The 12,874-nt window shown below is 32.5% G+C and overlaps 7 protein-coding genes across 7 annotated transcripts; 4 read left to right on the top strand and 3 right to left on the bottom strand.

Moving 5' to 3' along the window:
* Positions 1-100: 100 nt before the first annotated feature.
* On the bottom strand, positions 101-776 carry TA13120 (uncharacterized protein; the record flags this gene model as incomplete). The annotated part of the gene is made up of 3 exons (XM_947196.1): positions 101-196; positions 226-329; positions 416-776. 3 exons carry the CDS (start codon positions 774-776, stop codon positions 101-103), a joined length of 561 nt encoding a protein of 186 aa, XP_952289.1.
* Positions 777-1,117: 341 nt separating this feature from the next.
* TA13125 (mitochondrial respiratory chain complexes assembly protein (AFG3 homologue), putative) lies at positions 1,118-3,698 on the bottom strand (the record flags this gene model as incomplete). Its single annotated transcript, XM_947195.1, has 3 exons — positions 1,118-2,596; positions 2,669-2,881; positions 2,934-3,698. 3 exons carry the CDS (start codon positions 3,696-3,698, stop codon positions 1,118-1,120), a joined length of 2,457 nt encoding a protein of 818 aa, XP_952288.1.
* Positions 3,699-4,181: 483 nt separating this feature from the next.
* Positions 4,182-6,699, top strand: TA13135 (ATP-dependent RNA helicase, putative; the record flags this gene model as incomplete). The annotated part of the gene is made up of 9 exons (XM_947194.1): positions 4,182-4,395; positions 4,474-5,470; positions 5,510-5,601; positions 5,659-5,897; positions 5,928-6,020; positions 6,050-6,119; positions 6,150-6,381; positions 6,412-6,517; positions 6,601-6,699. 9 exons carry the CDS (start codon positions 4,182-4,184, stop codon positions 6,697-6,699), a joined length of 2,142 nt encoding a protein of 713 aa, XP_952287.1.
* Positions 6,700-7,215: 516 nt separating this feature from the next.
* On the top strand, positions 7,216-8,396 carry TA13140 (uncharacterized protein; the record flags this gene model as incomplete). The annotated part of the gene is made up of 2 exons (XM_947193.1): positions 7,216-7,878; positions 7,911-8,396. 2 exons carry the CDS (start codon positions 7,216-7,218, stop codon positions 8,394-8,396), a joined length of 1,149 nt encoding a protein of 382 aa, XP_952286.1.
* A 265-nt stretch (positions 8,397-8,661) lies between these two features.
* Positions 8,662-9,781, top strand: TA13145 (uncharacterized protein; the record flags this gene model as incomplete). The annotated part of the gene is made up of 2 exons (XM_947192.1): positions 8,662-8,916; positions 8,999-9,781. The coding sequence occupies 2 exons, from the start codon at positions 8,662-8,664 to the stop codon at positions 9,779-9,781; spliced, it is 1,038 nt and encodes a 345-aa protein (XP_952285.1).
* A 169-nt stretch (positions 9,782-9,950) lies between these two features.
* Positions 9,951-10,983, top strand: TA13150 (uncharacterized protein; the record flags this gene model as incomplete). The annotated part of the gene is made up of 4 exons (XM_947191.1): positions 9,951-10,099; positions 10,242-10,315; positions 10,353-10,529; positions 10,658-10,983. The coding sequence occupies 4 exons, from the start codon at positions 9,951-9,953 to the stop codon at positions 10,981-10,983; spliced, it is 726 nt and encodes a 241-aa protein (XP_952284.1).
* A 115-nt stretch (positions 10,984-11,098) lies between these two features.
* Positions 11,099-12,636, bottom strand: TA13155 (histidyl-trna synthetase, putative; the record flags this gene model as incomplete). The annotated part of the gene is made up of 7 exons (XM_947190.1): positions 11,099-11,230; positions 11,293-11,464; positions 11,502-11,577; positions 11,610-11,718; positions 11,785-11,848; positions 11,878-12,164; positions 12,226-12,636. The coding sequence occupies 7 exons, from the start codon at positions 12,634-12,636 to the stop codon at positions 11,099-11,101; spliced, it is 1,251 nt and encodes a 416-aa protein (XP_952283.1).
* Positions 12,637-12,874: the final 238 nt, after the last annotated feature.

Below are 12,874 nucleotides of genomic sequence, written 5' to 3'. Positions count from 1 at the left end.
TAATTTGATTTTACTCATACTAAAATTAAACTCTAGAAATAATGTATAGAATAAAATTAACATTAGATTAGGAAATGATAAATTACAGTGAGGATCAAGATTACTTCATTTTGGGTTGTAGTTTAGTGATTTTTTCTTCTGTGATTGATGGGTAATTACTAAGAAGGAGTTCGACAATTGGGTCCTCAACATCGCCCTAAAACTGTTTTAGTTGTTAATTATTACCTGAATGTCAATCCGGTCAGATTGTCCAGGTGTACCCTTAATTACGTTGGCTCCTGTCGCAAAATGCTTTGAAAATAACTTAGCCGCTTGCTCCAATTTCACTCCTAATCATTCATTACACAATATACATCTAACTATATAATTAAAATTCTGAAAATGTTATTTAAAATTGTAATAATGTTGTTGGTACCGAAGAGATGTAGACCAGTAATTGAAGTAATAACTTTTCTTTTAGTTCGAGCTGATTTCTGTATGAATATTTCCTGTGGAACTTGTTTGGGTGTCTTCTTTTTCGACTTTAAGCTGAGTGTACTGAAGCCTAGGCCGTCCAGAGTCATAAGCTCAAGCGGGAAGATTTCAGGGTACCTGGTACTACACTCCTTAAAGCAGACGCCCGTTTCCCACTTATCTCCAAAGTCACAAAAGTCATAAGGCATTGAGCAGAAACGGCAGTATTCAACTTTAAGAGGTGTTAACGGCTGTCCATTTGTTGATTTTGTTTCATCGGCGCCGGTTTTCGATTCATCGGACTCGGAATTTTCTTCTTCCATTTCTACAAAACAGTAATGTACAGATTATTCACTTCCATCATCTATTTATTAATAATTAAAATTTTAGGACTATTGATTAAAATTTGGAACAAGAATATAAATTTAATTATGCTTGTAATAATAATTTGAAATTATGGGAATATTACTAATATTCCACTTTATAACAATTTTTTATTCTTATACTTATTTTTTATTCCTGTATTTATTTTTTATATTTATAATATTATTAATAATTTTAAGGAATTATTCCTTAAAATGATTTAAATTGGTGAAAATGATGAAAATAACTAGAAAAAAACTCATTTAATAATTAGATATTAATTCGGGAAAATAATAGTATATTAATCATTTTTTACATTATCATTACAATTGACTTCTATATAAGGTTTATATTTATCTTTAATTGGAAACTCTCTTTCACCTACACATTGTACAATATCTTGATATGTTATGGTTTCCTTATCATACAGCAGTTTGGATAATTTGTGTACTAATTCTGCTTTGCCCAGTAACATTTTCTTAACCCGCAAATATTGATCCTCAATAATAGTCCTAACTTGTTGATCTATTAGTTGTGCTGTGTTTTCAGAATAGTTACGATAGAAATAAGGATCATCAGTGTTATCACGTTGAAACGACACTAGTCCAATTTCTTTATTCATTCCCCATTGTGAAACAAACGCATAACACATCTTGGTCACTTTACTTAGGTCGTCTGTGGCACCAGTTGTGATTTTCCCTATAAATATATCTTCAGCGGCTCTCCCTCCTAATATTACTGCTATTTTATCCAATAACGCGTCCCTTGTAAACAACATTGAGTCATCAGGCATTTGTTGATTGAACCCAAGTGCTCCTGACGATCTTGGTATTATTGAAACCTTCAGTACTGGGTCAGCGTTTTCTAAGAACCAACCCACCAGTGCATGTCCTACTTCATGGTATGCCACTGCTAACTTCTGTTGAGGCGTTAGGATATCACCTGACTTTTTCATTCCCGCCATCACTCGCTCTATAGCGTTGTCGAAATCAACCATTTCCACTCCGTTAGCTGATTTACGACGTGCCGCTTGTATGGCTGCTTCATTACATACGTTAGCTATTTCTGCGCCAACAAAGTTCGGTGTTAAAGCTGCCAGTTTCCTGGCAAACTCATCCATTACCTTATTCTTTTCCGCATTTTTATCTACATTTTCGGCAGTTTTATCCGAGCCTACAGGACTACTGGTGTTGATTTTAATAGGTTTAAGGTGTACTTTAAAAATCTCATAGCGTTCTTCCAAGTCTGGACGTGAAATGTTAACCGTACGGTCAAAACGACCTGGTCTTGTAAGAGCAGGGTCTAGAATATCCGCTCTATTAGTACCGGCCAGAACTATTACACCTGAACTACTCTTAAACCCATCCATCTCCACTAATAATTGGTTAAGTGTATTTTCCCTCTCATCGTTGGACCCTGCGTTGAAACCTGATTTTGATCTTTTTCTACCAATGGCATCAATTTCGTCAATAAACACAATTGACGGTGCGTTCTTTCTTGCCTTTTCAAATAAATCCCTCACTCGTGATGGTCCAACTCCCACAAACACTTCTATGAAGTCACTACCACTCATGGAATAAAATGGCACATTCGCCTCACCCGCAACCGCTTTAGCCAATAGTGTTTTACCAGTTCCTGGTGCTCCACAGAGTAAAACACCTTTAGGAATCTTGGCTCCGTAAGATTCGTATGTCTTTGGTGAGCGTAAAAAATCAACGAACTCTGTTATTTCACACTTCGCCTCACGCATACCAGCTACATCTTCAAACTTTACATTTACCTATAATTATATATATAATTTTAGTTGTATTTATAGATAATAATATTGTATTTATATATAATAATATTTAACCTTAACATCTCTTCCTTCTAGTGGTGATGCTTTTCCCATTTTAAGGAATCGATCCATCCCTGAGGAACTTTTGACGCTTATTTTCCTCACTCCCATTGCTAATAATAGTGTTACCAGAACAAATGGCGTTATCTTCTTCACTTCTGCAAGGAAATTCACCTCATTTACATAATGAATTGGTATGTAATTCTGAGGATGAAGTCCCATCGATCCCTAAATCATATTATCAATATATATATAATAAAATTAATAGTAAAGTTATTACTTGTATGTCATCGATTTTCTGTTCAAATGCGTCGATGGATCCGAGTCTGAAGGAGACGAACTTGGGTGTTTTAATTGGTGAGAGATCAGAGAGGTAACATCGGCAGAAATCTTTATTAACCACTTGGATTCTGTCAACGTATCCCTTAATAAAGTACTTTGAGAGGAACTCCTGAAACGTAATTTCATTCTTTAAAACACCCGTGTCAATCAGTTCCAAGACCATAATAGCCCCAAGACCTACCGCAAACATAGTCGATGGGTCAAAAAACCGCCAAAATCTCGACTTTGGTTCTTCTTTAAACTCCTCATCGTTTTTATCCTTTTCATAACTTTTCTTAAAATCCGATAAATTAAACACTTTCTCTCCCTTTATCTTCTCATCTTTTCTATCTTCTTTTACTTCATTTTTTACTTCCTCTTTTACTTCATTTTTAAAATTCTTATTTCCATCATCTGATTCTTTATTCTGATCATTCAATTGTTTATTTGGATCAGTTGTTTTATTTGTATTAGAACTGGATTGAGTTGAAAACTCCCCTTTAGTAAAATTAAAATTATTAATAGTGTAAGAATTATTAGTAATAAATTTTCGGTTAAGAAGAGTATGGCAATTTCTGCAAAAGAGAAGGCGATGGAGTTTAGGTGAGAAGTTGACGGGATGATTTTTCGAAAATCTAACCAAACTCAGGGGAAAACACTTTAAAAATCTCGAGGAAATTGAGTATACTAAAACATTGCAGTGTGAAGCGCAGGGGTGAACCATTTTTAAGGTGAAATGATTAAAATATCACAATCACAGTGTAAATTTGGCCCATAATATTCAAAATCTATGAATACAAGTCAACGTGATAGATCTAAAATTAAAAAATAATCATTAAAAAATTTAAGAGTTAAAATTATTAATAAATTAACTAATGAACCCAATTATAACGCGAGTAATTTATTCAATTTTTAAATCTCACATTTTACTTTTATGTACATTAATTTAAATTTATTTTTCTAAAGTTTATTAAAATTTCAATTTATAAAGTAATAATATTACCAACACATTAACAGTAACATACATTTTCATGATTCTATAGTTTTATCAATGGATTTTCAATTTTTCTGAATAATTTTAAAACTATCATCTCACATTTTCATTATTCTACTTTAGAATATATTATTTCTTCTAGTAAATTTGTATCGACTGTAACTTTAATTTATTGTTAATATTAATTGGATTCAATGGGATATAATAAAATTGATGAAAAATACATCTGGAAAAAACAACTCCAGTTCTGGAGATTCTATTGAAAAAGAGCATGAAACTGATTTTTCATCACTCAATTTGAGTGAAATAATCCTAAAATGGCTCAGCCATAAGAACTTTAAACGTATGACAAGAGTCCAATCTTTATGTTTAAGAGCGTTTTTGAAGCGAGAAAATGACGTTTTAGTCCAATCATGTACAGGATCAGGTAAAACACTATGCTTTATTATTCCTATTCTAAACTCGTTTTTACATGATACAAACTTTGAATTTGAACATTTGTTAGACGTTTTTTCAGTAATTATTTTACCTACACGTGAGTTGTCAATACAAGTTTTTGATATTATCATTGATTTCCTCCAATTTACACACTTGAACATGTCAAACTCAATTAATAACACAGCTGAAACTGATAAATTAAACATGTATAGAATAATGGAAAAGAATGTGTATAGTATATTAATGATTGGTGGAACATCAGTAGATATTGAGATTAGGGATATGAAAAAAGCGATAGAAAACACATTTGTAAAGAGTTTTGTAGTTGGAACACCTGGAAGATTGAGACATGTAATGGACTTGTTATCGCATGAGTTTGTTTGGACTTTTCGGAATTTGCGATTCCTGATCCTCGACGAGGCTGACCGTTTACTTGAAATGGGTTTCCAAAATGATTTGAGTAATATTCTGACATACCTACCAAAGCAAAGACAAACTGGACTCTTTTCTGCTACTTTAAACACTGGAGTGGAAACTCTTTCCAAACTCTGTCTCCACAATCATATTCACATTAATACTGACACACCAAGTGATACCAACCATATTAATAAAACATATACTATACCCAAAGGGTTGAATAATTATTACTTGATATTGTCTATAGAGGAGAAGCTTTGTTTCTTATTATTATTCTTGGAGTATTTAAGAACCACAGATTCAACCAAAATTGTCATTTTTTTCCTTTCATGCGATTTAGTTAATTATTACCATCAAATATTATCCACACTAATGACTTGTGAGAGTAATTTAAAATCCAAAATACATAATACCAAATCAACCAATACTAAAAATACTAATAGTAACACTAATACTAATAGTACAACTAGTGAAAATAGTACTGGTAATATTAGGATAATGAAGATACATAGAAAAATGACGAGTAAAAAGAGGAATAAAAGTATTGAGACTTTTAAATCAAATACAAGTGATTGTATGAATGTATTATTATGTACTGATGTATTTTCAAGAGGAATTGACGTACCAGGGATTGACTGGATTTTACAGTTTGACCCTCCTCAAGATCCGAATTTTTACATTCATAGGATTGGAAGAGCTGGAAGAGCAGAAACACCCGGTAACGCATTACTTTTATTAACAGAGACTGAAGAATCTTATATACAATTTCAAAAAAACCGTAAAATCACATTGGAACATTTACCTCCAAATATATTTAACTCTATAACAAGTGTAGATAGTGAATATTGGATTAAATTACATGATCTAAAGGATAAATTAATTGAAAATGATACTAAAATACATATAATTGATAATAAAGTAGATTTAATGGATGATAATGGAGTTGATACGGTTGATACTAGAGTGGATAAGAGTTATTTATCATATTTAATGGAGAATCCAGTGAATAAACCTATACTTTTATGGGAAAAAACAGCTATTATATTATCATATTTAAGATTATTAAACTCTAAAGTAAGTTCACTGTCAATTAAGATTTTATAGGATAGGGAATTGTTATTATTATCTTCAAGAGCATTTGTATCATACACGAGAGCATATTCTGAGCATTCATTAAAGTATATATTTGAAAAACAGGTAATTTAGATTTTTTAATTTTAGTTTAGAAATTAGATTACGGAGCATTAGCAACTTCACTTGGAGTTTTAAGAATACCAAGAGTTAAAGAAATTCTAGGTAATTCATTAATCATATGTTAATGTGTAGGAAGGAAGATATTACATTTTATACAATCTAATATTAACCCTAAAGATGTACCATATTTAGATCCAGTAAAAGAAGCTAATAGATTAAAACAAATTGAACAATTAAATACACATGAAAATGGTACACATGATAAAATTACACATAAAGATAAAAATGATAAAAAGATTAAGAATAAAGTGATTAAGGATAAAAAGATTAATAGAACAAGAACAATGAAAAGAGAAGCTAAAAGGTATTATAAATATTGTTAAATATTTGTTAGAAGGATTGAATTTGATGAATGGAACGAGTTCAGAAGAGAAGAAGCACTAGTTAAAAAACTCAAAAAGAAAGGATTCAACCATAAAGATATAGAAAATCTAAATCAAGTATATATTCTATAGAAATTAAATATTGTAAATTAATTAAATATTTTAAATTAATTAAATATTATTGATTAATTTTAAAATAGGAAGAATGTGAGTTTGGAGAGGATTTGGAATTGGATGAAAAAAGCTCAAAACGTTGGATTCTTAGAGGTAAAAAGAGAAATAAGAGGAAAAAACACTAAAAAATAATAATTTGGATGAAATATTTGACGAAAATTCAATTTTAGTTTGGGGGTGTAACACACCATTTAAGGAAGGATTCCTTATTAAAGAAAACATTTTCAAATTTGTACCATAATTTTTTTAATCGAGAATTTATGTATGTTGTATTTGAATGTTTTGTATTTGGGATGAGTTTCAGGATGCCTTTGAGTGCACAGATTTATCCAGAATCAACGCTGAACCGGCAAATGCAAATTTTACCTTTTCTAGGAACTTTTCTCACAAACTGTCAAGGATTTAAACATTAAAAATTTTTATTAACAAAATTTTGCCAATGATTTAACAAATAAAAATTAATTCAAGTAGTTGTCACAAAGGCTACTAAACACACATATGAATTTTAACAAAATCATGGTTTTAACTCCACTTTCCTTTAAAATTCTTTAAAGTAATTTTTAAGGGCCAATTTTAACACTAGAAGCCTTTCTAACTAATACCATTTTACAACTAATCAATCAACTGTTAGGTGATTCATAATGGAAGATAATTTCGGAGCCTTTTACACCCCAGTGTTAAAAGGCGTTGACGGGAATTATGAAAGTTTTCTACCTCAAAGTATGCTGAACGAGCTTCCGTACACTGGATTTTACAACGACCAGACTATGACAACTGATAATGTGTCAACTTCAGGAGCCTTCCAGTCAGGAAACTCAAACATGAGCAGGCAAACAACCTTGAAACAGCCGTTTTCACCACAAGTTTTGAGCCAACAAAATTCGTTTGTTCCTCTTTTCCCTCAAACTCCATATTCAAGAGGACTAAACCTGTTCAAACGCACTAACTCGTCTCAATATAGGCGTAATTCTAGTCCATTTGGGAGGTCAAGGTACATTAAAAGAAATCTTAGTAACAGTACTTCAAAGTCTAACCAGTCAAATGGATTTCAGAATCCCATTTTTGACACAGTTAATTACTTTAACTCAATACCTTTTAACAGTCTTAATAACATGAACCAATTGAATAACATGAATCAATTGAATGTTAAAGAAATGGGTTCATATCAGTATAGTAATGCTTCAACTAATGTTTCAAGGATTAACAGTGTGAATGAGATGAGTCGGAACGGAGTAAATAATTCGATTAGAAATTCATTTAAACTAAGGCCTAGAAAATCAAAAAGAAACCCAAACGTACAAAAGGTAATTTTAACCATTTACTCATTTTCAATTAGGGATCTCCATTAAACAGAGCTTTTAACAAGGTTTTAACACAAGGATTTAGCTCAATCAACAGTAATTTTGGGACTAGTAACAGTGACAGTGAAAATTTTGATGTTAATGACGCTGTAAAATTCTTCGAAGGACTGGTTATGTTTGTTTTGGGCATTTTGAGGACAATTTTCGGTGAGTTGAGGTCAGACGTGATAATGGGAATGTTTGACGGTGAAGACCCAGACTACAACGCAGCACGGTCCTATTACTATTCAAACATGGACGAGAAGTTCAAGTGTTCAGGACTCACACAGAGGATTGATTACACAGAAGCTATTGAAAACGAGTACAAAAGGAAGAAAACCGTAGTTGAATTGAGAGTTGAAGAAGCTCCAGAGTATGTAAACCCTCATAACACCGACTTCATGAACATGACGGAAAAGGAATTTGAAGAATTCCTACTCAGCCAAGCTTTCCCAAACAATCCTCTCTCGGTATACTATTAAAGCAAGTAATCATTTGTTATTTAGGTTCCACGAATTTAAAGTAAATTAAACAGATTTTAGTTTATATCAGGGTTTAAAATAATTTAATGAAGATTCCATGATAATTTTATGAAATTTAATTTTTTTAACAAAAAATTTTTTAATTATTTGCCATCACCCAACTCATTATCCGTTAATATTATATTAATCACTCTTGTATTGTTTTATAGTTAAAATAATTTAATAAATAAAAAATTTTAATTTATTAAATTATATTTCTATCGCAATGTCTAGTTTAAAGGATGACCCATCGTCAAGGCTGAAGGCCTTGGAAAAGATGGGCGTCGTCGAAAATTTCGACATAATCCACTCGTGTACAGTTGCCATTGTAGGAGTAGGAGGAGTTGGAGCAGTGGTTGCCGAAATGCTCACGAGGTGCGGAATAGGTAAACTGATCCTCTTCGACTACGACGATATCGAACTCGCGAACATGAATCGGTTATTTTATACTCCAAAACAACTTGGATTGCCCAAAGTCGAGGTAATTAATCCCAAATACATCTTTTTTACTCTAATTTTAATTTTTTCACAGATAATTGATAATATACCTAATATGTATATAGGCTGCAAAGGAGACTCTGAACGTAATCAACAATAACGTGTTGATAGAGCCCATAAACTGTAATATATGTAGAGATTACGAGTTGTTTTATGACAAAATCGTACACGGAAGTTTGACCGGATCCCAAGTTGACCTAGTTCTCAGCTGTGTTGATAACTACGCAGCCAGAGTAACTATTAATAAGGCGTGCTGCAAAGCTGATCAGGTTTGGATGAATTCTGGAGTTTCTGAAAACGCAACTAGTGGCCAGATACAAACTTGTGTCCCAGGAGTTACGGCATGTTTTCTATGCGCTCCGCCATATATTGTTGCCACCAAAGGTGATGAAAGTAAGATAAAGAGGGCCGACGTTTGTACGGCAAGTCTCCCAACTACAATGGGAGTGGTCGCCGGTTTACTTGCACACAACGCCTTGAAATATTTGTTGAAGTTTGGAGAAGTTACGAACTTTCTCTCCTACAATTCACTTCAGGAATTCTTCCCAACGTATTCGCTCTCGTACACACCTGATTGTTCAGAGAAGTACTGCGTCCAGAGGCAACTGGAGAAGGTCGAACATATAAAATCCAACAACCAACTAAACGAGTGTAACAACTGTGAGGAAACGAAAGGAGAAGTGATTCACCCAGATAACGAGTTTGAGATTCAAGTAATGGATGCAAAGTCATTTGAGGAAGTCGAGCCTACTACCCCTGAACCAGATTCTAATCACGTTAAAAGTAATCTTTCATTAACTGAGTTGAGAAAACAACTGATGTTCGCTTCTGTAACTAAAAACTCATAATTCATCCTCAACTTCACCATATTTTTTATTAGTTTACATTTTTTACAATACACGTTTTACTATATTTCTCAATAGTTTATATTTTTATTATAATTTATTTTATATGTTAATTTTCATATTTCTGAATCGTCAAGGAAAGTATGATATCATTTGATGGAATCCTAAAAGAATGATAATCTTGAGGAATGTATCATATTATATCATTTTATCGCTAATTAAACATGTTTTTTGCGCCTCGTTGACTAATTTAACCACTGAATACTCTAATATGAGTACTCGAATTGATTCAACCTTTCCCAAATATGTTCCTAACGATTCGTAAGTTTTTTCGTAAATTTCCATAATTATTAACCAATCATATTAACAAGATATAGACGGGACTATTAATTATATATTTCTAGTATTTATCTATCGACTTATTTAATTAATAAACTACTAAAATTGTTAAAATTGTGGTTAGAGATGTTGAAACCTGTATTTTAAATAATTGGTGGGATCTAGCCAAGAAAATCGTTCTTTTATCTCACGAACAAGGTACTTTAATTGGATTCACACTTAAATTATGGTTTAGATATTGATTTATCATCTTCCGTTCGCTCTTCAGTTGAGACTGTTCAAAGAAACTCCAAAGAGCTTTTGGATTTACTCAGCAAACATTACAACGAACTCGACGTGTACTTTTTATTCTTTAATGTATTAATTTCAGAGTTAACGCTGCCCTTCAATGGGCTGAATCACCAAATGAAGTGTTTTTAAGCATTAAATTCTCAGCAAGATGGAGTAGCCCAGGTATAACCTCATTGACTATACTAATACCATTGATACTACAACATTCCTATTAATCATATCTATAGCAATACTATTATTATATTTTAGGTGCATTACAAGTTGAGAATGAGGTTTTGAATGTGGATAAGGATAGGTTGGAGTACAGTGGGATTGGAACTCATTCAGGGAAGAGGAAGAAATATCAAGTGAATTTGCACTTGTTCAACAGAGTTGTTGGTCCTGAGACTAAGGTTACGCCTGTTTCCATGGGTCGATTCTCAATAACGCTAAAAAAGGAGATTCCTGAGGTCTGGAACACTTTGAATAAGATGAACGAGAAGGTTCCAAACCACCAGATTTGGTGGGAGATGAAGGAAAAATACCAGGAAGAATGCGACAAATTTATCAGTGAAAAACTTGATAAAGAGCTGTAAAATTTAAATTGATACAATAGTTTAATTTTATATTATTAAATTAGTTGAGTAATTTTTCCATGACTTTGGCTCCGATTTGATCATCTGATGGGTTGAAAAATTCCTAAAAACTTCATTATGGGTACTTTTTAACCTGTAGTCCAGTCTTCATATCCCTGAGAACAATGAATTCGTTCCCGTCACGTAAAAGAGGCATGAGAACAAATTTAGCCATGCAATTGTCACCAAACTTAAGAGCCTTAACCAACTAAAACTTGTAATTAGTATGAAAATTACTCTCGAGGTTTTGTAGTACTGGTAAACTGAAACGTCGTTACTCCTTAACAAGTCCATAAGGTTATATAAACACATTCTCTGATTCTTAGAACAGAGTAAGCTCTGATCACTGTCAGTTTCTAACTTTTGTTCACAGTTGTTAGAGGTGGAATTTGGTGTAAAAACCAGTACATCAATTAGTTGCTCAGATTTCACATTTAAACCCCTAAATCCACAATCATAAGTAAAATAAAAATAAATACTTTTGTTTAATTAAATCCATAATTGCGATATTGCCCATCCCAAACCCAGCGGAATACGTAAGTCTCGGATCACAGTCTAAATCAACATGGTCGATTCAAACTAAATACTGTTAAAATAATTGTCATATCTTCCACCGCCTGCAATTGACCTCGAATGCATCTGATTGCGATCAAAACACTCGAACACCAAACCAGTATAATAATCATTTCCCCTGACCTATAACACACAAATTAGTATTCATCTGTTATTATTGGTAGTAGTAAATAAATAAATGGGTGTTACAATTGTTAAATCTATGTTAATCCAATTAGAGTATCCTTTCTCAGCCAATAAATCAACCAATTGCCTAAACTAGAGTAAAATGGACTGAATTACTTTAATTCTCGAATATCTTCAGGGTTAAATATTCCTTCAAGTTCCTCTACGGTCTTTGAGTTTTCAATGATTTTATCCAACTCAGAACATTGATCTGGAGTGAATTTAAGATCAAGTAAGAGTTCGTTGAACTCGTCCTTTGGAATCTTTTTACACTTATCCAAGGTTTTGGAAAACTGGTAAATCCAATCTGTGGAATAATTTGAAAATCCTAATAAGGCTAAGATTCCAGGTATAGTATTTCTATGATTTAGCGATATTACAACATCTTCATAAGATAATCCAACCTAAATTTTGAATATTAATCAAATTATTATTAAGGTATAGAGTGAATAAATAGTGAGGTACAGATTTAAAAAAGTGGATCAGCATTGAAATTAATTCCACTTCTACTTGAATGTCACTGATTCCTAAAAGAACTTGCGAAGTAAAGGGCTTACCAACTATATCTGCGTTCCATTGTTGGTGATTTCTCCTCCTTCCAAGCCCTGGACGCTCATAGCGCCAGCAGTCTGCGATTGTATACCACTTATATATGTTTTGCGATTGAAGTTTTTTATTACTGTAGTACGATGTTAACAGGTTCATAAATTGTGGAGTGATATCTCCTCTCAGGGACAGGTTTCTTCCCTTTTTATCCTTAAAGCTGTATAATTCTTTATAATGCTCCTTGTCCTGAATCTTATCATTAAAGTCATCAATCCTCACTTTTGGTGTGTTACTGTCAACGAACAGTGCGGTATGTGTTAAAACCGGCATTGAATACTCTTGGAATCCAAAGTTTTTCGATGTGATTTCCCACTAATAAGTAAATTATAATCTTTTGGTGAATTTTAAGTCATATATAAATTTTTTGAAAATTAATTTTTACCTTATTTTGGAGCCATTTCTGTAATCTCTGTTCCGATGGCAAATATGGCTGTGTTCCCCTTATAGAATGTAAATTTCTTTGATTATGTCTCAGAAATTGATATAAATTTGAGCTGAACCTGTGTGT

Source organism: Theileria annulata, chromosome 2 (assembly GCF_000003225.4).
Source record: "Theileria annulata chromosome 2, complete sequence, *** SEQUENCING IN PROGRESS ***".
Lineage (NCBI taxonomy): Eukaryota > Apicomplexa > Aconoidasida > Piroplasmida > Theileriidae > Theileria > Theileria annulata.
Note: the sequence above shows the minus strand (reverse complement) of the source record. Positions and strands in the feature narration are given on the sequence as shown.